Source organism: Gopherus flavomarginatus, chromosome 9 (assembly GCF_025201925.1).
Source record: "Gopherus flavomarginatus isolate rGopFla2 chromosome 9, rGopFla2.mat.asm, whole genome shotgun sequence".
In the NCBI taxonomy this organism is placed as follows: Eukaryota; Metazoa; Chordata; order Testudines; family Testudinidae; genus Gopherus; species Gopherus flavomarginatus.
The window spans coordinates 30,464,564-30,492,191 of record NC_066625.1 but is presented as its reverse complement, the minus strand read 5'-3'; the positions used below and the strand labels follow the sequence as shown (position 1 = coordinate 30,492,191).

Below are 27,628 nucleotides of genomic sequence, written 5' to 3'. Positions count from 1 at the left end.
TTTACAGAGCAAGATGAAATTCCATAAATACAAGTGCAAAGTGCTACACTTAGGAAGGTAAAATCTAAAGCATACATACAGATGGTAAATAAGGGGGTAGGTGGGAGTACTGCGGAAGAGGACCTGGGGTTTACAGTGGATCACAAATTGAATGAGAGTCAACAGTGTGATGCAGTTGCAAAGAGAAAAGGTGAATAGCATTCTGGGGTGTATTAGCAGGAGTGTCACATGTAACACAGGGCAGGCAATTGTCCTGCTCTACTCGGCTCTGGTGAGGCCTGAGCTGGAGTTGTGTGTCTAGTTCTGGGTACCGTACTTTCAGAAGGATGTGGACAAGTTGGAGAGAGTCCAGAGGACAGCAACCAAAATGATAAAAGGTTTAGAAAACCTGACCTCTGAGTAAAGGTTAAACTGGGAGTGTTTTGTCTTGAGAAAAGATGACTAATGGGTGACCTGCTGCGGCTCTGCTCCCGGTCCCAGCCTTGGCTCCAGGCTGCAGTCCTTCTTCCACCTCAGACCTGCCCCAAGCTGTGGCTTACCCCAGTCCAAACACCCCCTAAGCCACAGCCCTGCCCCCAGCTCTAGAGGGGGGACATGCAGACTGGGATAAGGGGGAGTGTGATGTGAAAAGTTTGGGGACCACTGCTATAAAAAGTTAGTTAAACTGTGGACTAGGCTTCCAAGGGAGGTTGTAGAATCCCAATCATTGGAGGTTTTTAAGAACAGGTTGGACAAACACTTGTCCGGGATGGTCAAGGTTTACTTGGTCCTGCCTCAAGGGAGAGTGGGTGGGTGGACTAGATGACCTCTTGAGGTCCTTTCCAGCCCTAATTTTCTAGTGCTAATGTAGTGCAAGTATCGCACAAACACTTCATTCTTAATCCCCTGCTATTGTGTTCCTGGGGCCAAGCACAGCTCTGCTAAGGCACTTCAATTCTGACTTGCAGCTATTCCAGTTCTGGCCTCTTGAGACTGCTGTTCAGTCAGGTAATACTTCTGGGACATGCCCAAAACTGGGAAGAGGGAGGAAGGAGGGTTGGGAGAAGGTGGAAATTTATGTAATTGTCTTACTTCTGACCTGATAGATGTAGCTCTAGTCTCTAGAGGTGGACCACCATTCCACCAACCCACAATCACCTGGCTCCCAGATACCCCACATTACAACATAACCTGGAGGGGCCCCACTAGCTATCATGTTCCTGTTGTGCTCTTCTCCCCCCTTACCAATAATGGAAACTGCCTGCGCCCCTCCCCTCTATTACTGCACAGCCATAGCTTCCTTGGCAGAAGAGCTTGGGCTGATGGCGGAGCTGGGGCTAGAGATGGAGAGGGAATGAGGGCAGAGCTGTGGCTGGGGCCAGAGCAATTGGAGGTGTGGAGCTGTGGCTGGGTCCAGAGCTGACTCAGGAGTGGAGCAAAGGGTGGAACTGGGGGCAGACTGGGACTGGCCAGAGCTCTCTCCCCACCCCCAAGGTCTGGTGCACCTGCCTCTCCCCACCAAATGTTGAATGTTCCTCTATGCCCCCCTATAGGGTTGTGCCCCACAGTCTGGGGACCACTGATCTAGACTATCGCTGACAGGTGTTTGTCATCCTGTTCTCAAACCTCCCATGACAGATTACACAACCTTCCTAGGGATTAACTAAACCCTGTTTTAGTAAAGATTGGTGTGCAGTTTTGCACTGCACTATAACTTAACCTCTGCATTAGCTCCTCTTTTCTGAGATGAAGGGGATTTTGTAGCTCTGTGACCTGTCACAGATCTTTGTGAATGGCCCGGTGGCTGAGGCTCAGGGCTGGTCTACACTACAAAGTTAGGTATCACTCCCCTGAGAGATGTAGTTTAGCTGACCTAAGGCCTGGTGTAGACTCCATTGACTTAACTAGTATATCTTGGAGAGGTGGCCTTACAATAGCACTGTTGTAAGTGTCTACATTATAGTGCTAGGGTGGCACAGCTGCAGCACTTCCAGTGTACACATAGCCTTATTCTTCATTGCATCTCCTAGGCCTACGAGAAGCGCTTTCCCACGTGCCCAGAGATCCCTGTCTTCCTGGGCAGTGAGATCCTTCAGGAATCCAAGAGTGATGATGGAGCTGTTCATATTGTTGAACGGAGCTGCAAGCTGAATGTGGATGCTCCACGGCTGCTGAAGAAGGTGAGAGCCTAATACACACAGTGTCTCCAGGCTTCCTTGTGTCTGCTGCTTTGGGCAGTAGAGGCTGGAGCCGTGGTGATTGCTCTGCTCACACATCTCCTAACGTCCTGTATGGCTTTGTTCTTCCTTTCTTCCTTCTCAGATTGCCGGGGTAGAGTACGTCTTTTTCATACAGAAGAACACCGTGAACTGGAAGGAGCGAACGCTCCTCATTGAGGCTCACAACGAGACCTTTGCCAATCGTGTTGTCGTCCTTGAGACCTGTAGCTACTCGGTAAGTGCCTCTCTTCCCAAGCAGCTTTCCTTTTCCTCTTGGCTGTGCGGTGAGCCAGAGCAGCTGAGTGACCGTGGCGGAAGCCTTCCACCTTGGGCTAACAGCCAGGGGAGGGCGCTCCGAAGAGTGTGGATGCTGGACCGTAATCCAATGTGACTTGAAAGCCTGTTGACCTGGATTGGGGGCTCCTATTTGATGGGCACCTGAAGGGACTCCCAAAGGTGGGAGTGCTCAACAACTAGCTCATCTTGGGGGAAGGAGTTACCTTGCCTTGGCTGGAACATTAGGTCCTGGGGTGAGATCAGAGAGCAAGGGGAGGCAGGTGGGGCTCTAGATTTGGTATAACATGTTCCCATAGTTCTCTGGGTTTAGGATTAGAGTTAAGATGGATGTCTGGCCAGTGTTGGGGTTTGGCCTTGGCATGATTCTAGCAGTTTTTAGGGAGGAGTCCCAAGTACTTATTGTGATGGCAAGGTGAGGTGGTGGGTAGGGGAGGCAGTTGTGGCAGCTGAATTCTCGTGCTGCTCCCACATGAGCACAGTTCCTGGCTTCCTTGTCGTGCTCTTTCTGTCCCCGGGACTTCCAGATTGCTCCTGTGTCGATCATTTAGATAAAACTCTTGTGCTGCTTATCTGTGGCCTGAGAAGATGTCACCCAGCGTGTTCCACTTGTCGAGTGTGTGTACCATATCAGTGCATCTGGGCCACAGGGGTTCAATCACCATTAAAAATAGCGTCTTCTGTTTCTGGAAGCAATCTGATACCTCACCATATTTCCTAAACAAAAGTCCAGATCATGTTACTTACCTGCCCTGTCAGAACTTGTATGTTAGTGCAGCTTCTTGGAATCAAAGAAGCGTGCAATGGCTGTCGCTTCTAGGGAAGCAAATAACTTAACCCCCTGCCCACCCCACCCCCCCCAATTTCACTGGGCCCCCAGGGCCAGGACCAATGGGACATTTGTGTGGTGTGGTGGTCATGGAAATGATAATGGATCAGGCTTTTCCTTTGCTGTCACCGTGGGTCTATCTCAGCTGCTGACTGTGTTGAGATGCTGCTCACTGAGCCCAGCAGTGATGCTGTGTGTGTGCGCATGCACCAGTGCCAAATTTCATGCTACTGGGATCTCTCTGACCGCACTGTGTTACCTGTGGGTCTTGAACCACTCTGGAAGGAAGGTTAACTGCTAGTTTTCCAAGCTCTGCCCGCTTTCTGGAAGAGAGGAACTACTTGTTTGCATCCTTGAGATGGTCCTGCTGTCTACTTTTGCCCATTTCCTCTTAATTGTGGGAGTGTACAGGAAACAGGTTTTTCTCATGTTTCAACCTCCGCTGTGTTCCTTGGAGAAATAAGATCTTTCTCTGGCTGCTGCCTATAATCCCTGTGGGGACTCTGTTTTTTACCAATCTCTGTGTGCATGGGGTGGGTTTCTTTTGTACTCTGTTACTGGACTAAAACAGTAACACATAAGGGAAAATGCAGACTCCTTCACAAGGGATAGAGGTAAGAGCTACGTGGGTGTTTTCCTTGAGGAAAAGAATGCAGGGAGACTGCCTAGAGAGGAAGGAAGTTCTGTGGTTAAGGTAGTGGCTGAGACTCAAGAGACCTGGATTTAGTTCCTAGCTCTGCCACAGGCTGACTGGGCAACTTGGGGTGAGTCATTTCATTTCTGGGTACCCATTTCCCATCTGTCCAACAAGGGAGGATAATTCCCCCCTTCTTTCACTCTGTCTTATCTATTTACCTTGTGAATTGTTTGGGGCAGTGGAATGACACAGGTGCTTCCTCTTGGAAATCAGGCCTAGCAGTCGGAGTGGAGGCCAAAGCCGGCTGTAGGGTCAGGGCTGGGCTGAGGGTAGTGCTGGAACAGAGATCAGAGTCCAGGGACAAGCCAAGTCAGTACCAAAGCTAGAGACCAGGTGCAGGCCAAAGTCTGAAGCTGGGTAGTCAGAGTCTGAGGGTCAGAAGGCTCAAGGACTGAAGTGTGGTCGGAGTAGTTCAAGGAGAAGACCCGGAACCAGGCTCAGGCAAGGCTGGGGCAGGAACAGGATCAAGAGCAGGCTGGAGAGTGTGTTATGCTGCAAGGCAGCAGGAGGGTTCCTGGCCAGGCAATGCTGTTGCATAGACAGATCAACAGCTCTGGCCGGCTTGGGGAAATAGATGACCCCAGGCTCAAATGACCCAGTCTCTGCTCACGGACAAGCTGCTGCTGCGTGCCTGAAGGCAGAGTCACTGCAGGCTCAGCTGGAGGGGTGGCTGAGCAAGCAGCCCTGGATGGGCTGTGGGTTTGCTTCAGTGACCATCTCTTGCTACATGCACGTACTGCGTCTAGCACTATGGCTTTGATTAAATGCTCTCAGCACTGTTGTAATGCTCTTTTGCTCCTGCCATTACCATTTGAGGAGCCAAGCAGCAGAGGTAGGTTTAGTCTTGATTTCCTTGGGTGGGGAGAATCCCATCCTAACAGATGTGTCCTAACGCTGCTGTCATACTGAGCGTCGCAGTCCTGATTAATCAGATCACTAAGTGCTGACAGACGTACATCCTGCAGGAAGACCCCTGGTCTGCAGCCTGGGAGAGTGAACAGCCCCATTACTGCCTGGCATGAAGGCTGGCAGCCTTGGTCTGCTCTGCGCTGTGTGACCCCAGGCCTGTCTCTGTCTGAGTTTAGGTTCACCCTGAGAATGAAGAGTGGACATGCTTTGAACAGTCTGCGTCTCTTGACATCAAGTCGTTCTTTGGCTTTGAAAACACAGTGGAGAAAATTGCCATGAAGCAGTACACTGCCAACATCAAGCGGGTGAGAGCTGCCTTTCCCCCTAGCTCCGAGAAGTGCAGCTTAAGTGTCCACAGCCCATTAGAAGTGGGGAAGTAAAATGGCTGCTCGGGTCCAAGGTTGCCATGGCAGTGAGCGTGAAGGGTCATGAGATGCAATGTTCTCTAATGAGTAGATCAAGGGAGTGAGGATCAGCAGGAGACCTAGGTTCTATGACCAACTCTTCCTGTGCCGTTGCCTTGAAGAAGTCCATTCACCTCGCTGTTGTCCGAGTTTCATCCTCAATAGAGAGAGAACGCAGCTCTAAGGAGCATCTGGGCCCTGCTTTGAGTCTCAGTGGTAGAGAGTGGAGATTAAGCCACTATCCAACAAGCAGAACAGTCTGCTCATTTGGATATCTCCATGCAGAGGTTGTAAGGGAATTAGTCTGGGTGAGGGCTACGTTCCATGTGCAGTCCAGGCTCCCTGGAGTCACTCCCTGACCAGTGTCCCCACACAAGAAGCCTTCTTCCTGAATATGCACACAGGAAGGACAAGCCCTGGGTGCCTGCTAGTTTCATTCCACTAAAGATTCCACTCTGACAGGATCTGAGCAGTGCAATGGTGTTGTCTTGGGGGAGATGTTAGTTTGATTTGACAGCCTTTTCCCTGGGTTTAGGGTCGCAGGGAAGCAGTGCAGCAAACAGGTGAGAGGTGTAGGGCTGACTGATCCTGTTTTCTCCCCTCGCCTGAACCCAAATCTGTTCTTACCTCAGGCGTTCTCCTGAGTAACAGCATGTTTTCTCTTATCTAGAGAGTGCCTTTCACATGCCAATAAAGCATTCCCCACATGGTCCATTCCGCTCCCTTCTGCCTTGCTCTAAAGCTGCTGCACGAGGCCATTAAATACAGGAATGTGCTCCTTCTTCTCTGGGCTAGGGAAACTTCCCCCTTCCTGCTTATGGCTGGGACACTGATCTCTCGGAGCATTAGGAATCCTTTCCCACAGGGTTTCTCTCTCTAATGCAAGCCTTCATTTCTAGGGCAAGGAGGTGATCGAGCATTACCTGAAGGAGCTGATCTCCCAGGGCATCACCTTCATCCCCCGATGGACACCTCCACCAGTGAGCAGACAGAAGGAAAAGAGGGCCCTGGCTGTGGGACACAACCCTGGTATTGTTCCAGCAGAGTCCTGCATGCTTGGAACTACCAAAGAGCAGCCAGGCAGCTCCTGCCCTGCTGCAGAGACGGCTAGCCCTGATGGTATGTTATCCCCAGGCAGTGGCGAAGGTTAGCAGTGGAGACCTTCTGAATTTCACATTGGGATTTTTCTGCCACTTAACTCTTGAAGCTCCTGCAGCCTGATTGTAGGAAAAGGCTCCAGCCCAGTGTGAAAGTGTCTGCCTAAGCAGAAGGAAGTGAGAGGTCATTGTAGCATTGCAGTGACATGTGCAACATTGGGAGCTTTAACTCAGGATACCTGGCCCTTGCAATTGGGGTATGTCTCCAGGAACTTTGAGAACAGCTGCTCTATTAGTGCAGCTAGAGCAAGAAACAGATCTGGGACTCCTGGCTTCTGTTCCTGCCTGGCCTTGGTCATGTAGCTTCTCTAGACCTTAGTTTACCCATCTGTAAAATGGTTTGAATACTTACCCACTGGCTAAGGAAGCTCGAAGGCACAATTAATATTGGTAAAAGTGCTTTGAGATGAAAGGTGCTATAGAAGTGGAGAACTCTACTTAGCAGCCATGTGAAGAGCCGGGGGGATTATTGGCTTCCTTTTCTTCACATATCTCTGCTCTTGAACTGCCAGCTTTGTATGGCTCTCCCAGCTGCCCTCTTTCCATTCTGTTGCGTGTCTGCTCCCCAGCTTAGCTGGATCTGTGGCATAGCTGCTGACTTAGTTTTCCCCAGGAATGCTCAATGCTCACTCTGTCCCTTCCCCGAGCCCTTGATCAGCTGTTGGGTGGGGGCACCCCCGATCAGCTGTAGCTGGAGGGTGCTGAGCACCCACTATTTTTTCCGTGGGTGCTTCAGCCCTGGAGCACCCACAGAGACAGTGCCTATGATCTGCGGTGAGGGTGCACTTAGGAAGGCTCATTTCTCCTGTAGGACTGAGGGGCAGCAGTGTGTTTTCTAGGCACGTGATCCCTGTTGTGCGATACTGTTGCCTATTGTATCCAGGGTCAGAAATATTCCCTCTGCTCTCCTCTCCCTTCTGTCTCCACATGCCTCCAGCACAGCTGCTGGCCTGTGCCACTACTCTTGGTACCATGGTCCCTGTACACAAACGCCTCCGGCTGCACATCTGCCTAGAATGCCCTATGCTGGCAGATGTGATCCCCTTGTCCTTTGTCTCTATGCCCTGGAGGGACCCTGCGCTGCACTAGCCACACAGGACAATACTCATGGCAAAGACTACCCTTGTATACTGAGAGGAGCCACTAAAGTTATTCACTCTTTCCCCCTGGTGCCTATCCATGGAATAGCATTTCAGTAGCTTCCAGACTGGCTGCTGTCCCCCTTGCTGTAGGAATATAGTGGAGTGGGATTTTCGAAAGAGCCCAAGGTAGGTAGGTGCCCAGAACTCATTGAAATCCCAGGAGGTGGGTGCCTAACTCCCTGAAGCACCTTTGAAAACCCCAGCCAGAGATCAGGGCAGCTTTGAGATGGAGGCAGCAATTAGAAGGCATATAGGCACCATTGAGTACCGAGTGGCCTACCCTGTTGTGATGCCCTAGACATTTAGAATTACTGACTCAGTCCCCACGCCCTAATTGTAATCAAAATGTCTCCCATGGACTCCTTGGGATGCTCTCCAGCCCTTTCCAGACAAAAGCCAGGCAGACTGTTGATGAACGCCAAGAGTGTTTGAAAATTCCCAGTGGAAATTGCGTGTGTGTGTTAGTGTATGGCAATAACTGTGCAATTCCCCAGATACTCCACTTCTTCTAGGGTGACTTCTCCCCTGAATTGCTGTTTTCTTCCGTCTCCAGCTGACAAACTGGACGCTGATTACATTGAACGGTACCTGGGGCAGCTGACTCCTATGCAGGAAAGCTGCCTGATTCGACTCCGTCAGTGGCTGCAGGAAATGCACAAAGGCAAGGTAGGCAGCCTGGAGACAAGAAGGGAGCTCTCCAGAGAACTGATGGCCTCTCGGAGGCAGCTTTGCTTAGCGGCTTGATTATGTAACTAGGATCCAGGAACCCCTGGGTTCTAACTCCAGCTCTGCTGCTGATTGGCAGTGTGGTTTAGGACAAATGACTGCTCTGTGCCTCAGTTTCCCCATATAAAAATAGGACTGTGAATAACTCACATGTGCTGAGGCTTAATTGATTTTGGAGTGCTGTGTTAAGACAGCTATTTCCTGATAAGCTTTAGATGAATCTTATTGCCGCTGGGCATGGCAGTACAGAATACATGCCATCCTTTCTTCTCCGCTGCTGGTGTTGCTGCCTTCAGAGCTGGGTGCCTGGGCAGCAGCTGCCGCTCTCCCACCTCCCAACTTCCGGCAATGCCGCTGCCAGCAGCAGTGGAAACGTAAGAGTGACAATACTGTGACCTCCTAATAGGCTTGCAATCCCCCCCTTAAGGACATAAGAATGGCCATACTTGGTTAGACCAAAGGTCCATCTAGCCCAGTATCCTGTATTCTAACAGTGGCCAATGCCAGGTGTCCCAGGTGACTCTTCTGATGCAAGGCCCCTAGTTTGAGAAACACGGTGGAGAAAACTTTTTTGTGGGTTGTTCACGGCATAAATAGCAAATTTCATGGATGTATAATATAGCTACGAAGTTTGATATTTATGCCGTGACCAACCTATGAAAAATGTGTGATTTTTCTCTGCGGTTTAAGTGGACCCCTTGTAGTATTTATCAAGTGATCCTGCTTCCCTTCAAAGTCTAGTTTGCTGTGCCTGTGGGGTAGGGTGAGAGAACCTGCTAGTCACACTGTGTGGATCAGTTGAAAACCTACACAGTCCCAAGGCTTTTGACGGACATTGCTCACTAGAGTGGTGGGTGATAACGCCTAGCTTTTACCTAGTCCTTTTCCAAGTGGGCTTCATAAGCCAACTTGCCTAGAGGCTGCTTTAATTTTGAGAGGAATCTTGTTTAAATCTATTTTTTTTATGAAAATTCTGTATTTCAAACTTGATGCAGAAGCTTCCATATTGAGGGGCAGGGTGTGTCTGTCTGAACTCGTGGGAATAGATCACACTCGAACCGAAGAGTAGCTACCTGGTGGGGGTCAGAGTAGAGTTATTTGCAAGTGCAGCCAGAGTTGACCACAGCAGCTGGGTGCTGATCTCAGGTTGCGTTTGGCTCCCACAAGCCGTATTGGAGATTGTGAGACAAATGTATCCCTGCCACTCCTCCATTGATTAGAGCACAGTTACACCGAGGAAGAATTCAGCCTTGTGTTTAGTGGGACACTACCGATGGTTGTGAGTTGAAAGGCTGTGGAAGGTGCATGGTTTGTATTCTCCCCTTCCAGACATGCCCAGAAGAGCAAAGCCTGCTGGCATTTCTGGATGGAGATGCCCAGCCAGGGCTGTGCTGTGCAGTGTCAAATGCTTGTGTGGAGGAATTGTGCCTGACTGCTTGATGTTAGCAGTGCTGAGTCCCTGGTCGGGTCTAACGCACAAACCCAAAAAAAACTTTTGCCAGCAGAACTGACGTCCAGGCTCAGCGCTGTGAAATGCAAGAGTGGAGGGACACGTTCAAATCTTATTACTCCAGTTTTGGGTCCCTCCCCTCCCATCCTTACTGGGGATTTAGAGGGCTGGAAAATAGTGTGCCATGTTCCAGGGAGACAGGGGAGCCTCATTACTAACTGCAGCCCTTGATTTGGCTCCTTAGGACTAGGACTGAGCTGTGAGCAGAGCAGCCCATTTTGTCCTGCCTCACCCGCAGCCAATAGTCCCATCAGGCCTACAGGATAGGTGGGTGGGGAACAAAAAGTGAGGCCTTCCTGAAGGTCCCCAGATAGGCTCCAACCTGCTCTCCTTCTCATTCCCTTACCCTGATTAACTAACACTCACAGTCCATGACTAGAGCAGGGGAGAAGGGGAGTGTGCAGAGCTGTGGTGGTTAGGTGGGGTTGAACGAGGCACCTGAGGTAATGACTGCCTGCTCCATTGGGAAGCACTTCTGAGAGGCAGGGAGACTTGGCAAAGAGATTTCACCTGACCTTCCAAAAGAAAACAGAGTTCACGTACAGTGCTACAGCTGGCTTCTGTGCACGCTACTTTACAGCTGGGAGCGGGGCTGGGATAACTGCTTTGGCTTGACACATCTTCTGCAGTCCATCCAGCAAAACCGCATTGTCTCCTGTATCTAATGTGCCAGTTGTCAGACAGCCTGCCCGAGCCACCCTTCGCTGAGAGAGTGACAGGGAGCCACATTTGTGATGGGTCAGGACCCAGGTTTTGAGCTGGAAAGCACAGTGTAAATGCCTGTTTTTGTTTTTTCTTGTAGTCAGAGGCTGGGGAATGGAAGCCGGAAAAGGTAAAATCTGGAGCATGTGAGCAATGTGAAAGAGTTGCCCCTAGGGATGGTCTAACCTGTGTGTGTGTGTGTGTATGTGTGTGTGTGTGTACACACGTGGGCTCTTCTTGGCAGCCGTTTGCTGTGGTGGATCCACTAATAGGGTGAAATTGACTCTGCCTTAGTGACAGCTGTAGGTAGCTTTGTGCACGTCTCATAGGTTTTGTGTATTCCCCATGCCCTTTGTAAGCAGCGTGGATGGTACTGGCAGACCTCATTTATTGCTTCCTTGTCTGCTTTGTAGAAATATAAACAGCTTATCAGGCGGGTACAGAGTCAGACGCTTGTCCTAGACCATTTGAACTCGCTCTGAGGCGGCTGATCTCTTACTGTGACTTTTTTTAGTTCCAGGTTAAATATGTCCCCGTCACCTCTTCAGAGGCTCATTGCAGATCTCTGTTCATGGGAGCTTGCCCCTTTGGATGTTTGTTTTTTAAATGAAACACTCCCATTGTCCAGCTGCAGTGTCCATTCTCTGCTCCTTCCACAGCAGCAAAGTGCTTTGCTGAATAAAATCTTCCATAGCTTGAAGGCCAGCCAGAGAACTGGAGACTGTGAATGATGCAGAAACTGCAGATTTCTACACAGAGCTGTAAGCAATGGTCTGTGTGTTGCTGTTAAAGCAACAGGTATTAGTACACTAATAATGAACTACAGGAGCATCTTCATTTTCCTGCTTATGGAAATTACTGCCTCTGGAATTCTCTCAACCATTTAGCCAAATGCAGTCCCTTGAGTCAAAATCCATTCTGCTAACTTAGCCTTTGAACTTGATTCTCTGTATAACAATACCACATCATCCTCTCAAAGCTCTGTCTCTGACCCAAATGTAAGTGCTCACTCGTCCCTGTGCACTGCTGTATTAAGAACTGTACCACTGCCTATACCTCGGCTTTCTGACAGACTTTCCTCTGGCATAGTAAGTAAGCTCTTGCTTTATCTATGTAGTAAGTAGGCGCTTGATTTATTTATGTGATCCACCATGAAGAGTTTGTTGTAACCTGGAGCAACATGACACTTGAAAATGGCAAAACTTCATGGAATAACCACAGTGTGGGGATTCTCTTGACAGGGACTCAAAGGGCTCCCCTAGATGTTATGTTTGATTATTTCTGTAAGGGTTTGAACTAGTGTTGTCAATTCATCATAGTTAACTCACACTATTAACTAAAAAAAAAAATTGTGATTAATCACCGTTTTAATAACACTGCTAAGCAATATTTTCCATATTTTCAAATATATTGATTTCAGTTACAACACAGAATACAAAATGTACAGTGCTCACTTTATATTTTTATTGCAAATGTTTGCACTGTAAAAATGATAAACAAAAGAAATAGTATTTTTCAATTCACCTCATACAAGTATTGTAGTGCAATCTCCTTATCCTGAAAGTGCAACTTACAAATATAGATTTTTTTTTCCTTACGTAACTGCACTCAAACACAAAAAATGCAAAGCTTTAGAGCCTGGAAGTCCACTCAGTCCTCCTCCTTTTTCAGCCAATCACTCAGACAAACAAGTTTGTTTACGTTTATGGGAGATAATGTTGCCCGCTGCTTATTTACAATGTCACCATAAAATGAGAACAGGTGTTCGCATGGGACTTTTTTAGCTAGCATTGCAAGTTATTTATGTGGCAGATATGCTAAACAATCATATGCTTCAGCCACCATTCCAGAGGACATGCTTCCATGCTGATAATGCTCGTTAAAAAAATGAGTTATTTACATCTGTGACTGAACTCCTTGGAGGAGAATTTTATGTCTCCGGTTCTGTTTTACCCTCAGTCTGACATATATTTCATGTTATAGTAGTCTCGGATGATGACTCATCTAACATTGTTCATTTTAAGAACACTTTCCCTGTAAATTTGACAAAACACAAAGAAGGTACCGATGTAAGATTTCTCAAAGATAGCTATAGCACTCTACCCAAGGTTATAGACTCTGAAGTGCCTTCCAAAATCTGAGAGGGACGAGGTATGGAGCATGTCTTCAGAAGTCTTGAAAGAGCAGCACTCCGATGCAGAAACTACAGAACCCGAACCACCAAAAAAGAAAATCAACCTTCTGCTGGTGGCATCTGATTAAAATAAACATGCATCGGTCCACACTTCTTTGGGTCGTTATCAAGCAGAACCCATCATCAGCATGGATGCAGGTCCTCTGGAATGGTGGTTGAAACATGAAGGGACATATGAACCTTTAGCGCATCTGGCATGTAAATATCTTGCAATGCCGACTACCACAGTGCCATGCGAACATCGGTTCTCTCTTTCATGTGACATTTGTGAACAAGAAGCGGGCAGCTTTGTCACCTGCAAATGTAAACAAACTTGTTTGTCTGAAGAAGAAATAGGACTAATTGGACTTGTAGGTTCTAAAGTTTTACATTTTTATTTTTGAATGCAGTTATTTTTTGTACATAATTCTACATTAGTAAGTTCAACGTCCATGATAGAGATGCACTACAGTACTTCTATTAGGTGAATTGAAAAATACTTTTTTTTTACAGTGCAAATATTTGTAAATAAAAAAATAGTGAGCCCTGTACACTCTGTATTCTGTATTGTAATTGAAATCAATATATTTGAAAATGTAGAAAACATCCGAAATATAAATGGTATTCTGTTATTGTTTAACAGTGCCATTAATTGTGGTTCACTCTTTTAATCACTTGACAGCTCTAGTTTGAACCAACCTGAGTAGCTGGTGTATAGTGGCTTCCTCTCAGCACTGAAGTTGTATGTTCAAACTCTGCTATAAAAAACCCAGCTGTTTCCATATTAATGTGATTCAGACAAGTTCTTGCCAGTGTTTTTATTAAATAAAATGTTGAGCTCCAACATGGAAACATGTCCATCCTCCCCTCTCTTCCCCCCCCACCCCCCCGCCCCAGGTAGCCAACATGTACAAATGCGATGTTTGCAAAAAGTTGGTTAGAAACAATTTGCCCCAGGTGTGCATCTAAGCTACATCCAAACTTATCTGCTTTCTCTCCACTGAATCTGTTCTTAGGGCTTGTCTACATGGTGCATTAGTCCACAGTAGAGGGGTACAAATTCTAATTTGCACCAGCATGTTGCATGCTAACTGGCCCACGTGGACTCTATTAAAAGTTCCCTAGTGCGCGTTGTGTAGGACTGTTTGAAACGGGACTACATTCAGATGCACTAAGGAACTTTTAGTGCATGCCAGCAGGGTCCACACAGGCCAGCTAGTGTGCAGCTTATGAGTGCGTGTTAGAATTGACACCTTTGTAGTGCTGACTAATGCACTGTGTAGACAAGCCCTAAGTGTATCTATTGCAGCTTCATATCGGTATGTGTAACTGAGATTGCTCCAGGCCTGAAATTCCTGGTTGCTTTGCTTCCAGCCCTTCTTTCTATTTTCATTTGCATGCCAGTAAACTGATAGAGCTTTTCGCCCTGAACACGTGTATCGTTTGTGTTACAGTACGGTGCAGGTGGCCCACCTGGGACCATGGCCCTATTACGCTAAATGCCGTAGCAATGCATAGGAAGAGACTGCCCCAGCTTTGAAGAGTTTATAGTCTGAATGAAGATGAGATGCAACACGAGCTTAAACTGAGGCAATGGGGCGAGGAGGAGATTGGAAGATGTAGTTGCAGATTAGCCGTATGCACAACTTGCAGTTTCAAGTCAAATTTATCTTTGTTTGGGATTTATTAATGATCATTGCTGCTGGCCAACTGCCTGCCACGTTAGTAGCTGGCAATTTTATCTTGGGCTTCAAGGTAGAAGTTAATCTCAAGGGATTTGAAGGAAGTCAGAAAATACTTGCTATCCTGGAGGGTGCCCCATAGGGTGACCAGATAGCAAGTGTAAAACGTCGGGACAGGGGTACGGGGTAATAGGTGCCTATATATAAAAAGCCACTAAAATTGGGACTGTCCCTATAAAATCGGGACATCTGGTCACCCTAGTGCCCCATGCAGAAGGGGCAGCAAGGGACAAAGCACAGAAGTTTTGGTGGGAGAAGTGAACGAACATTTGAGGCTGGTGTGATTAGCTGAAAGCTTGTGGGGGGCCACGTGGTCAGGTACGAGAGCGGATAATTGGGGCAGGGGTTGCACTTGAATGTTATGAAGGGGAGCTGTCATGGACAAAGGAGAGGGACTGACTTACTTGGACAAGGCCAGTGTGGAGGTTCAGCAGATAAAAGCCTGCACAAGAGTGTGAGCTGTAGTGTTCCAGCTGAAGGGAGCCTTCGGAGCGTGTCTGATGGTCTATTTATAGACAGCCCAGCTGCGACCAGTCTCCGTAGGGCTAGCACAGGAGCCTTCCTGTAGGCTAGCATGTTGAACAAAGATGCTTTTCACCCTTTGCATGGTGTTGTGTGGCTTTCCTGTTTCCCTTGGGCTCACCCTGCTCTCTGGGGAAGGAACATTGTAGCTTTGTTACTTTTGGGCAGGATTTGCGGGTGGTCTGTCTCGGCTGGTGGGGGAATGTTTTGGGAGACTCTGGCTAAGAGAGTTCACTGCAATTCCCAGCTGTCTATTCAATGCACTGGCTTGCAGTGTTTCCAGACTGAATATGCATCGCATGTATAGGCCCAGGTAGGTGGGAGGGCCCTATCTCTGGAGGGGGGCTGGGTTTGTCACTTCCCTAGAGTCCTGAATTAGCTGGAGCAGACCAAATGGACATAGCAGGAAGAAAGAAAATTAAACTTCAGTCCTTCTCCATGCCTGGTGAGGAGCTAGAAGCTTCTTTGCATCTCGTTGGTGTTTGTGGGAGGGGACACTGGCAGCGGTGCAGTCCAAGTTCTTTGGGATGAGTGCATCTCCTCTGTCTCTCAGATCCCCAAAGATGAGCATATCCTTCGATTCCTGAGGGCTCGCGATTTCAACATTGACAAGGCTCGCGAGATGCTCTGCCAGTCGCTGACCTGGCGCAAGCAGTACCAGGTGGATTACATCTTGCAGACCTGGAGACCCCCATCCCTGCTGGAGGAGTACTACACCGGAGGGTGGCATTACCAGGACAAAGGTAGGATGGTGCATCTGCACCACCACTGCAGTGACCTATGGCTCTGTGGAGACAGGCTGGCAGGTTACACCGTAGCATGGTGAAGAATCCTAACATGGGTACATTTCCTAATACATATGAATAGACCAATTTTGTCAAAGCAATCTTTGTTTTTGTACATGCAGATGAGGCTGAATCTGGCTGGCCTAAAGCTCCCCTTGACAGGAATATGCTTTGGGCCCCCTTTTTGTTTCCTTTGAATTTAAGAAAATGTCCTGCTTATAGGTAAGCAACTCTGTTTACAGTGGAAGCTTCTCCTACCCAAGTGCCCCATCCCTTCTCGGAAGGGTCTGCCCCCTAAGGAGTTGAGTAGGTCAGACACCAACCAATTTAACTGACAGCCTCTCTCTGAGCTGCTGGCAAGGCTGTTGTGACATCATCACCTTCCCACTGAAGACTGGATTAAGACCATCAGACATTTAACCATCTTAGGCCAATGTTGACCTGTGGCATGGATAAGAGAGAATCTGTAGTTCATTTCCCCTCAGCCCTCACCAGGCTATTCCATCTCCCAGGCACCTGGCCTATTTATTACTAACAAGAAGCTGCGGTTAGATGGCCATCTAAATGCTACTTTTCTTCAGCAGAGTTTCCAGGTTCTTTGCAGGATCCCTCGTTTGGGGGCTTAGAACTAGTATTTTCCCTCTAACTTTTTTGTTTCTTTGCTTTGAAGATGGCCGCCCCCTCTACATCCTCTGCCTCGGTCAGATGGACACAAAAGGTTTGGTGAAGGCCCTGGGAGAAGAGTCGCTCCTGCGACATGTAAGGGATGCTGTATGACTTCAGCTGCTACAGTTTCTCTGAGAGATTTAGATGAAGTGCAAATCACAGCAGCAGGCCCACATGGGAAGAAGGGATCCCCTTGACTAGCAGATAAAGAAATTAGTTCTAATACCATATATCAGTTGGCCTTGTGTATCTCATCAAATATTGATGGCAATAAGGTTCAGCATGCAGCACAGGGGCACTATATGACCTGGTGATTGGCCGCATCTTACCAGATACAAATTTGGAGGCAAATTCTTCATTATCTTCAACAGTTAGGCCATCACGGAACCTGGCACCTGGTTGATACAGTGGCTATTAGGGTTTATCTAAATGAGCACTAAGGTGCATCCACAATGGATTCCCAGCTCCTGTAGATGTATCTAACCTAGCTCCGCTCAAGTCAGCTTGCCAAAGACAGCAGTGAAGCCAGGATAGCAATGGCCACGGCTTGGATTAGCTGCTTTAATATGTACCCAGGGGGTCCAGGCAGGTATATGCTTGGGTAGCTAGCCTGAGTCACTGCCCATGCTGTCCTGGTTGTCCTGCTGTTTTTAGCCTGCTAGCTCAAGCACAGAGCCCGACCTTGATGTCTATTGGCATAGTTCCCACTACAGCACGTGCTTACTTTGCCATTACCTTGAACAAAGAGCAGCAGCTGGTCTCCACTCCAGCATCCGAGCCCTTCTCAGTGCAGGAGAGAGAGGGGAGCATGGTTGGGGCATCAGTTCTGACTCCTGTTTCGGAATGCCTCCTCAGCCCCCATGCTACCAGGCAGCTCTATATGACCCCTCTTGTGTAGGGTCTTTAGTGGCATGCATAGCGGTGTAGCTCCTCCCAACCCCCAACGTACTCTCCAGTCCAAAGTGGGGCAAGGCCCAGCCATGGTGCAAATGTACCAGCAGGAAGTTCTCTGATGCCAGGGCAATTCTCTTTTGGTGATCTGCAGCTGGATTGTGACTCTTACATTACCCAAATGATGCAAAGCACCCATAGCTGGGTTTGAGAATCTGGTACGCAGGGTCTTGGTCTTTAACACACAGGCCTTGTAAACTCAGTAGAACTGATCTTTCAGCAGAGAGAACCTTTCCAGAAATCTCGTTTCTTGTTCCGTGTTCACGTAACATGGCTGGTGTGTCCCTTTTATCATAATAGGCTGTTTTGGCTCCAGCTCCCCGTTCATGTGATTTTCCTCAGTGTTCCCCCATGGTGGAATAGGAGATGGGGGCTCTTCTTTGGGTGTGTTGCCAAGGTAACTCACAGTCCCTGCATGCTCTCTCTCTCATATATTTCAGGTTTTGTCCATTAACGAGCAGGGACAAAAGAGGTGTGAGGAAAACACCAATCTGTTTGGCCGTCCCATCACGTTAGTATGCATTTAACTGTGTTCAGGCCCTGGTATGGTGTGAGCCAGCAAGGTGGAAGTAACATTTCAGATGAAGTGTTTAAGATATCCTGGATTTTACTGAAATAAGTAACTGGAATTCTTAGGCCCAAGCCATAGATAGGAGTATTTTGTTTGTCTCAATCCCTACTCTAGCCAAGGCAGGGGTGTATGTGGTACCATATGTACTGGACTTAGACGAGATGAAATGTACAACTTGATATGAAGGAAAACAAGGCTATTTGTACCCAATCACATTGTCCAGCTTTTCTGCCACATTCCAGGTGAATCTTCTACCTGATGCCTTTGTGATCCAATCCAGCTGCTTGAAGCCTGTAGTTCTGGCTCTATTTACGCAGCATCAGGTTTTTAACGAATGCAAAATAACTCTTTAGTGCCATGACAGTAGTGCCCAGATTGTGTCTTGGTGGATCTAAAAGAGCCATTTGCTCAAGGGCCTGAGCACCCTTAACCACCTCGAAGCGTTGCCCTCCCTAGGAGGAGGAATGCATTCTGTTCACTGAAAATACCTTTGGACTCCGGCCATCTGCTGCTCATACGGTGGGGAGTAGTTGTTGCTCCACTGGTACTGCCAGTCACCCCTAGGTTTAATAGAAAGTGTATGATAAAAGATTTTTGTGCAACTCTTATTTGTGCTGGCTGGGCCGATGCTGTGTTGGTGACGAATGGGGATATTGCGGCGCAGTAGGGACCTCTCCAATTCTTCTGTGCATTTCAGATCCTGGACGTGTCTGGTAGATTTGGAAGGGCTGAACATGCGTCACCTGTGGCGGCCTGGAGTTAAGGCACTCCTTCGGATAATTGAGGTTGTAGAGGACAATTACCCCGAGACACTGGGGAGGTTACTGATCGTGCGAGCACCACGGGTTTTCCCTGTGCTGTGGACTCTGGTAAATGAAATCCTTATGATACAGACAGTGAGAACTGGGCCAGTGCCACAAGTGGCTAAAACTTCCAGGCCTGCAGATGTTCTGCATCGCTGGAGGGTTATGGAGAAAAAAGCTCTCAGGCAACCTGTCATTGGACTGAGGAGAGCTAGACACTGCTCATTGGCGGAGCTCTGGAATTAGCCATAGTACTGCCACAGAGCAATATATGTTGCTTTCACATCACTTTTAGCCTCTGCCATCCTGCCAGCGCTGACCAGAGTTTGGGATCTACACTCTGAGCTCTCACATGGCACTATGCTGCATTACCACCAACCGACAGGCTAGCTCTTGGGACTCTCTCTCATACCAATATGCAAGAGGGGTGCCAATAAAAAGCTGCAGTTGGCACAGGTTTGAGTGGCAAAGATAAACTGCTTTTAAATCCCACTCGAGAGAATGGAGAATAAAGTAATGAATGTGACCCTGGCTAGGGCCTGCTGGCTGTATAGGCCACAGAACTGACAAAGCCCAATGCAGTTCTGGAATAGTGTTGAGGATGGGGAGTTGACTTCTAGTTTTATCTAATGTGGGGGATGGCAGGGGAACCCTGTGAGAGAATGGAAATATTTCTGTGTATAGTCTGTTCTGGTTCACGGCCATCAACTTCCCTGTGGACTTCAGTCCATGATGCTAGGAGTGTTTCTGGAATGTGGTGCAATATCCTCTCCCATTACGGTCCATGCCATAAGAACATCATATTCTGTCCACCTGTATTTCAGGTTAGTCCCTTCATCAATGAAAACACCAGGCAGAAGTTCCTCATCTACAGTGGCAATAACTACCAGGGTCCTGGAGGGCTTGTAGACTATCTGGACAAAGATGTGATTCCAGATTTCCTTGGAGGAGAATGTATGGTGAGTTTCCTTACTTTTGTGTAAGGTGAATCTGAGGTACTGTCTTCTTGGAGGCCTCTCACTTCCCAACTCCCCTAGTCCTTCCACTCCTTCCCTTGGAGTAGTTACCTTTCTAGACTGGTAGTGCCCGAAGGCCCACACTGGACTGGGGACCCATGATGCTGAGTGCTGAGATTATCCTTGCCTCTGAGCTCACCTTTGGAGAGGTGGCATTTTGCTGAGGAAGCCTTTTATGAGGGAGATGCGTTTAGATATTCTTACCCTTCTGCTCTTATGATTGCATTGACCTTGAATGTTATGGAAAAACAGAACTTTGGTCCTTGACCGTCGAGAGTTCTTCCTCAAGTCAGTGTGGTTTTCCTTGGGTTATTCGGGTGTCTTCATCTTGCTTAAAAAAAGAATACCTGAAAGGATGGGTTGAGCCACAGGCTAGAGATTGGTGATCATGTCCCAATCCCATGACATAGCATCAAAATATGACTCCACTGCTTCAGTTGTCAAAGGGCATCCAGCTTAGCACAGGCCTTAAAAATATCTGGCCTAGCTACTTTAGTGCCTATTGGATTAGGGAGATGATTAAAGGGACACGACCAGACTAAAAAAATAAACCAACACATCATGTGTATAAGACTCTTGATTTGATTTTTTTGGGGTTTATGCATAATTCATACATTACAGGTAATGTGTCTTTAATCTGAGCTTTAAAATATTAGAACTGTTGTTATCATATTTTTGATATCTGCCATTGAAGCCACTTTCTTTGAACCTTGTTAACTTCATGTAATATTGTGCAGGCACTTGTGTTCTTATTGTAGGTTGCCCAGAAGCTTCTCAATAAATCATATTAAATTGAAATAATGAAAAAGACCTTAATTTACTTTTCATCATTTATGCTGCTCACCATATCAACCCCCTTCAGACAATGAAAATACAATGATGAGTGTCACTTACTTATTTCTCGTCAACTTTTTACTTTTGGGCTGTGTGGTGCTGGCACCATGGTGCACTAGTTGGATTCCAGACTCTGCTTGGAGCATTTAAAATTAAGCTGAAACATCATGGTAAAATTTCAAATAATATTACATGTTGTAACACTGTCCTTTAAAGAAAAGAACGCTCTAAATCGGAGTCCCAGCCTAACTGATGGGATGTGCCCCTCACAAAGAGCAGGGGCCAGATCCTACTTGTGTAAAGCCAATGGAGCTATGACATTTTACACCAGCTGAGGATGTGATGTTTCATAATAGGTAACTGGATATATTGGGAGTATCTAGATATTACCATAAATGTTAGTTTAGTAGAAGTCCCAGTACAGATGTCTGTCTCTCTCTGGTTCTTACAGTGCAATATCCCTGAGGGTGGACTCGTCCCCAAGTCACTTTATCAAACAGATGAAGATCCGGAGAACTCTGATCACATCCGACTATGGACAGAAACCATCTACCACTCTGCAAATATTCTGAAAGGGGCTCCCCATGAGGTACAGACCAACCATGTGCTGTTCTGGGGAAGGCAGGGAGGTGACTCCAAGGGGCTGAGCTGCAGATTTGTTCTTGGGAAGGCTGGCATAGAGCAGTGAAGGGATCCCAGCATGTAAGAGCTGGACATGTTCCAGCAGCACAGTGCTCGGCAGGGGATGGCTGAGATAACACAACCAGCATTTCAGAGGTGTGTGGAAGTTAAGAACAGTAATTTGAGGGTGAGGAAGCACTTTCTCTAGTCTCTAGTGTAACTTGTCCATATACCCACTGTAGCACCTTCCTCCTTTTTCTGGGGAAATAAAGACTCCATTGGCTTTCCCACCAATATCCTTGTCTATTATTTATCATGCCTCTGATCTTGTGAGAGAAGAGAACGTGAGCTGGGAATATTCAGGTGTAATCAAAAAGGACAAAGTTGGGGAGACGAATCCTTTGCACCCATTTCTAACCATGGACGGTGGCTCATTCTGACTCAGGCTGTTCAATTTCCCTATGCAACAGCCAGTTGGAACCCCACAATTAGCTGTTCTAAAGCAGTCCACAGTTGAGCCCCAGAAACCTTTGCTTTGGTGCCAATTGTGCTTAAGAGGGGTACCATGGGAACTGGCACAATACTTTGTAAGGTGCTGCTGATGCAGGAGAAGGTTGTGGTGAAAGTAGCTGAGCAGATCAATGGCAGTGAAATCTGCAGGCAGGAACTGGGATCAGCTCATGACCCCATGGGGAGCTGAGAATTGCAGCAGTAATGGATTCTAAGACTACAGGAGCTGGATGGATTTGTGTGTGATGGGAAGTTGGGAGGATGTTAGATCTCACCTGAAGACCAAGCCCATAAAACCTGCTTGTTTTGCTGCTTGTTTAGATCGTTGTGGAAATCCTGGAGGGTGAGTCTGTGATCACGTGGGACTTTGACATCCTGAAGGGAGACGTGGTGTTCTGCCTCTTTCACTCCAAGCGAGCACCCAAGACCAGTCGCAAAGAGGCCACTTCATCAAGTGCTTCAACTGCTGGGGACAACGTGCAGCTAATCGATAAGAGCTGGGTTCTGGGGGTGGATTATAGCCGCATGGAGTCTCCGCTGGTGTGCCGAGAAGGAGAGAGCATCCAGGTTGGATGTCCTGCCGCCTCTTGACCTCTAAACAGCTATGTTGAACCTGTGTAACGTTCAGAACCTTGTAGTGGAGGGTATATGTGACTGTTGAGCAGGGAGTAGCAGTTTTCATTGATGTTTTTCTGCAAAACTTTAACAAATTCCAGAATCCCATGGTTAAAAATACCCCAAACAATGGAGACTGGAAGTCCTCCACTGCAAGGGAATAGAGGCTCTTTTCACAGCTCTCTGCATATGAACTAGACTCCCAGACCCCCTAAGGAAGTGCATAGCAGGGCAGTACCTGACTTAAGGTATGTCTACACTACCCGCCGAATCGGCGGGTAGTGATTGATCCCCGAACACGCTCCCCGTCAACTCTGGAACTTCACTAGGGCGAGAGGCAGAAGCGGAGTCGACGGGGGAGCGGTGGCCATTGATCCCGCTCCGCAAGGACGCAAAGTAAGTCGATCTAAGATACGTCGACTTCAGCTACGCTATTCTCGTAGGATTAATACATGCAGCATCCTGCAGGCATTCCATAAATTCTAAACACATTCTCATAATTCTAATATGTGTTTTAACTATACTAACACACAGGGAAGCCAGACTGGTTTCCAGCTATGCATTTGTTGGTCTTCAGTGAGGCCTGGGGCCTTGGCATGAGCTTGCATTTGGTCTGCCAATGTCGCACAGTGCTCTGTTGGAGACTGGTAAGCAGTAGGCCATGATTGAAAGCCCACTGAATTCATGGGCTTTGGCTCAGGCCCATAATGTTACCTGGGTGATGTATACATTGGTTTCACTAGAGTTTGATGTTAGTTAACCTTTTGTTTTGTGTCACGGGGTGGGGGAAGACAAGGCCATGCCCCCCGCCTCCCTCCCCTTCCCGCGATTCACCATGACTCTCTCAGCCAGCCAGTCAAACAGGTTTATTTAGATGACAGGGACATGGTCCAAAACAGGTCTTGCCTGTACAGACAACAGGACCCCCTTTAGTTAGGTACATCTGGGGGCTCTAGGGAGACCACAGCCCCGACGGGAAGCTCAAGCCCCGTCGAGGTGCCATTCTCCATTTCCCAGTCAGCTCCAAACTGAAACTCCCTCCAGCCGACTCACTCAGCATCCCCCAGCCTTTGTGTCGTTTGTCCAGTGTCCCAAGCAGAGATGTCACCTGGCTTCTAACCCCCCTCTTGAGTTCTCATGTTACATGCTCAGGTATCCTCCCCTCCCCTCCCCAGTGCAGACCGTCCCAGCAAAACTCCCCTGCAACCTTCCGAGGTCAACACTCCCCACTCAGCATTCAAAGAACACATCAAGAACATTCTGATTTGGTTTTTTTTAAACTTTTTTTTAAAAAGAGTATGATTATTTTTTTCAGACACTTGGCAGTCGCTTGATGGTGCTCTTTGTCCATCCCTTACAGGGATCTCATGTGACTCGTTGGCCTGGCTTTTATGTTCTGCAGTGGAAAATGCACAGCTCTTTGCCCTGCTCTGGCACCAGTCTCCATCGAGTAGATGATGTCCTGGCCTCTTTGCAAGTTTCCAGTCACAAGTGTAAACTCATGTACTACTTTGAGGTGCTTGCATCCAAGGATTTCAGGTAGGAGCCCTGCTGGGGGCTAGGTTAATGTGTGACTTGCAATAGACGAGCAGTCTAGCAAAGCAGACTGTGACTCTGGAATTCCAGATGTATCTAACCTTTAAAATGTCTGTGGCTCACCACATGGAAAATGGATACAGGTAGATTGGTCGTCTTCTTTAGAGAGACTTCCCTTTGTTAGCACCAGATGGAGCCTTGACACGTCCTTGACCTGGGTGGGACGTGAAGTTTTAAGGGCCATGACTTGACTATACATCCTCTGGAGGAATTACTCATTGCATGTATTGCCTTACCCTGAATGTCTTTAATAGTGACTGTAGCTTCTTGAAGGGGCATGGAGTACTGTTACTTCATAGCATGTTCTTTCCAGACCTTTGGGCAAAGTAACCATGTGCTATGTCTGGTGTTCAAAAGAGGATATTGATCACATGACAATAGACTTGTCTGCTGAATAAGTCTGACATAAAGGAAACCTGCAGAGTATCTGTACACCCTAATGGTTTAATGGGTAAAAAAAACACATTTCTATGGTGCCTCCTAGCAGAAAAGCTCTCAGAGTGTTTTACAGTCAACTAACCCTCAGCAGGATACTGGAAGAAAAAGGGGCGGGGAGAGCGTGTTTTTGTTTTTTAGTTGAAGGCACCGATACGACATGACTTGCTGAGTCAGTGGCAGAGAATACCAAAGAACCCAGAATTCCTAACTCTAACCATTCAAACTTACTTCCCGGTGCTGTAGTTGCAGGGAAAAACATGGTAGTGGAAAGTGGCTACAACAGTAATAAATAGAACCTCAGACTACCACAGTGTCGGGAAATCTGAACAGATATGCTCAGTGAGGTAGAAACTGTGATCTGATGCTGGCAGCCCACAGCAAACAGACCCTTCTCAATTCAGCTTGTGGCAGCTCTTTTGATAGCATCCAGAGTGCCATTAATTGCTCGCTTAACCGTTTATCTGCCCACACACTGTATATACAGCCCCAGAGAGCGTACTATGCCCTACCCCACTGATAACTATTATAGATGAGTCATCACCTCTGTAGAAAGTACAAAGGTGCTAGTATCCCTGGCTGTGATCATTTAATTCCTCTTTGTGACACCTAGGTACCTTGAATGTCTTTACATTTGGAGAGACCACAGTGAGGATAGAGTGAAAAATCCCACTTTGCACCTCACTGGAAATAAAGTAATGGAATCTCGGACGCACTCTAGTATCAATAAGTAGCTGTATGTGTAACAAACGTATCCGTTTTCTTTCATTCCAGGGGGTCCATGTCAAGCCTGGAATCCTGCAACAGTGGCTTTTCCCAGCTCAGTGCAGCCACGACATCTTCCAGCCAATCCCAGAGCAGCTCCCTCATTTCTAGATAGCGTGGTGTAGGCTTCTATTGACCTCTGAAATGTTACATCCGTGTTTGGAGGCCTCCCTCCAGGGCAGTTCTGGGGACCAACCCAAAGAGGCTGCAGTGTGCCTCAGCGTCAAGGCTTTGGGGGCAGTCATTCATAAGACCACGAGTAGCAGCAGTCTGGGGAACTCTTTGGAATCTATTTTCAGTAAGAGACATGTGACTTTTCAATCTGCAAACTGGATTCCGTTGAAAGGCCTATGTACCAGTTGTGTTTTAACAGACCTGTGTTTTAGGGTGAATATCACTTTGCATGAATCTGTGTATTACTAAGGTTAAAGGGCTCTTTCCAATCAGTCCTATTTCTACATACAATAGAGGAGACTGATGTGGCCTTATCTGTAATGACCCATAGAACTAGATTTATTCACATGTAGCATAATTAGTCTAGTTCTTCTGGGCACCTGCAATACCGATGACACTCAAGGTGCAGTGGGTGTTTCAGCAGCAGGGACTTGAAGCAAATTGTAAATAAATACCTGAATACAGGCCAGTACCTTTTGAGGGAGGCGGGCGGGAAAGAGGAGAAACTTCCAAGGTAACCCAAACCTGAAACCTCTTCCAATCTGATTGGATGTTGCTTGGATATACTTCCAGTTTTTTTGTTTAAAAAACAGTATTTTCTACAGTGCGTAGGCAGAACGCCTACCTCCCGCAAGCAAGTCCTTTCTTAAAACACCCACTTGTCTTTATTTCCTCCTCAGGTTTATGAGCAATAAATGAGTGTCTCTCTGACCCACCCCATCAGACTTGGTGGGAATCAAATCACATTATAAAGGGCTAAGAAAAGCAATATGTTCTTTCCTTAAAGGCACAAAGTTTTATGGCAGCATTATAGGAGCTGCTCCTTTAAAAACGGGCTAACTTGGAGAGGAGAGAACTCTCTTTTTCTAAAGTACACGTGCATGTGTATTTAAACACTTAATGAAACATATTTATTCAAATTGTATCATAGCTTATTTTAAATTGTTTAATTTATTTATAATTTCAGTGATAACTATTTATTGAACCTGATCACTGTTTTTAACCAGCTGCACTTTTTTGTTTTAAAAGGGAACGACAGATCTTGAATCCCACAAACCTTTAGATTTCATTTCTAGTCTCTGTGGCAGCTGGGCATCTTACCGTTCAGGGCTGTAGCACTCAGGGCAGCGTGTCATCTCTTCTCCCAAAGCTCATGGGAGTGGCCCAACTGACTTGAACGTTACTCGCGTGAGTAAGGGTTTGCAAGAGCAGGGACCGAGCTTGTGGATGTTGTTGGCAGGGAGGGAGGATTAAAAGCTGTTGAAGATATGTTCTTGTACAATCTCTGCTGATTACGTCAGTGACAGACGTATTGCAGAAGGAGTAAGAACCCATTTAAAAGAGTTTACATAGCAGAAAAGAGAGAACCTGTATTCTTTCCTCAATTGCTAGGAAGTTAGAGAAACAGGTGGTCAATACCGAGCTGCTTCTGGGCAGTATTTGTAACTAACAGACATGCAAGAGGTATTCCTCAATAAGCAGTTTATCTTCTCTGCCCCATCCATCCGTAACTGTTTTCACTACCTTCATTTGCTTGTTTCTAGGCACAGGGCACTGCCGGAACCGGGGGGAACTACTTGATAACTGGAGCAATGTATGTAAGAAAGTATCAGAGGGTAGCCGTGTTAGTCTGGATCTGTAAAAGCAGCAAAGAATCCTGTGGCACCTTATAGACTAACAGAGGTTTTGGAGCATGAGCTTTCGTGGGTGAATACATGCATCTGAGGAAGTGGGTATTCACCCACGAAAGCTCATGCTCCAAAACCTCTGTTAGTCTATAAGGTGCCACAGGATTCTTTGCTGTATGTAAGAAAGTTAGTGTATAACTATGTAGGCTGGATTTTCAAAGGAGCCTAGGAAGTTGGGCATCTAGCTCACTTTGACTTTTAGTGGCAGTTCCAGAAGATAAATTGAGGCCCCCTTGAACATTCCAGCTGTCACTCATAGCATGGAAAAGGAAAGCTCCAGTGACAGTGTGACCAGCTACATAGTAAAACCCTTACTAAATAAGAACGAACATCAGGGACTCTTCCAAGCATTTATCAGTGCTTCTTTATCTCCATCAAGTGAATGAGGGTTTTGCCTTTCTCAGGCAGGAACTGCCATTTTAATGATACCTCTCAACCAAGTCCCAGTTTAATGCAAAGAGGAAATGGAAAATGGGCTTCACCATGAGAGAGCCCTGGAAATCAAATATCAGAGGGGTAGCCGTGTTAGTCTGGATCTGTAAAAGCAGCAAAGAGTCCTGTGGCACCTTATAGACTAACAGACGTTTTGGAGC

At 47.2% G+C, this 27,628-nt stretch overlaps 1 protein-coding gene across 2 annotated transcripts in view; it reads left to right on the top strand.

The window, feature by feature from the left end:
- The window catches only part of SEC14L5 (SEC14 like lipid binding 5), a 54,101-nt gene extending 27,152 nt beyond the window's left edge, over positions 1–26,949 (top strand). The window contains exons 3-17 of one of the 2 annotated variants that reach the window (XM_050966426.1): positions 2,010–2,159; positions 2,302–2,433; positions 5,104–5,232; positions 6,231–6,450; positions 8,184–8,296; positions 10,669–10,698; positions 15,559–15,748; positions 16,461–16,549; positions 17,848–17,918; positions 18,676–18,847; positions 19,606–19,740; positions 21,083–21,220; positions 22,084–22,329; positions 23,738–23,916; positions 25,183–26,949. In XM_050966426.1, coding sequence (XP_050822383.1) covers positions 2,010–2,159; positions 2,302–2,433; positions 5,104–5,232; positions 6,231–6,450; positions 8,184–8,296; positions 10,669–10,698; positions 15,559–15,748; positions 16,461–16,549; positions 17,848–17,918; positions 18,676–18,847; positions 19,606–19,740; positions 21,083–21,220; positions 22,084–22,329; positions 23,738–23,916; positions 25,183–25,288 — 2,100 coding nt within the window. In that variant the 3' untranslated portion in view covers positions 25,289–26,949. The remainder of the gene's footprint in view (positions 1–2,009; positions 2,160–2,301; positions 2,434–5,103; positions 5,233–6,230; positions 6,451–8,183; positions 8,297–10,668; positions 10,699–15,558; positions 15,749–16,460; positions 16,550–17,847; positions 17,919–18,675; positions 18,848–19,605; positions 19,741–21,082; positions 21,221–22,083; positions 22,330–23,737; positions 23,917–25,182) is intronic. The other variant, XM_050966427.1, reaches the window with a different exon arrangement.
- Positions 26,950–27,628: the final 679 nt, after the last annotated feature.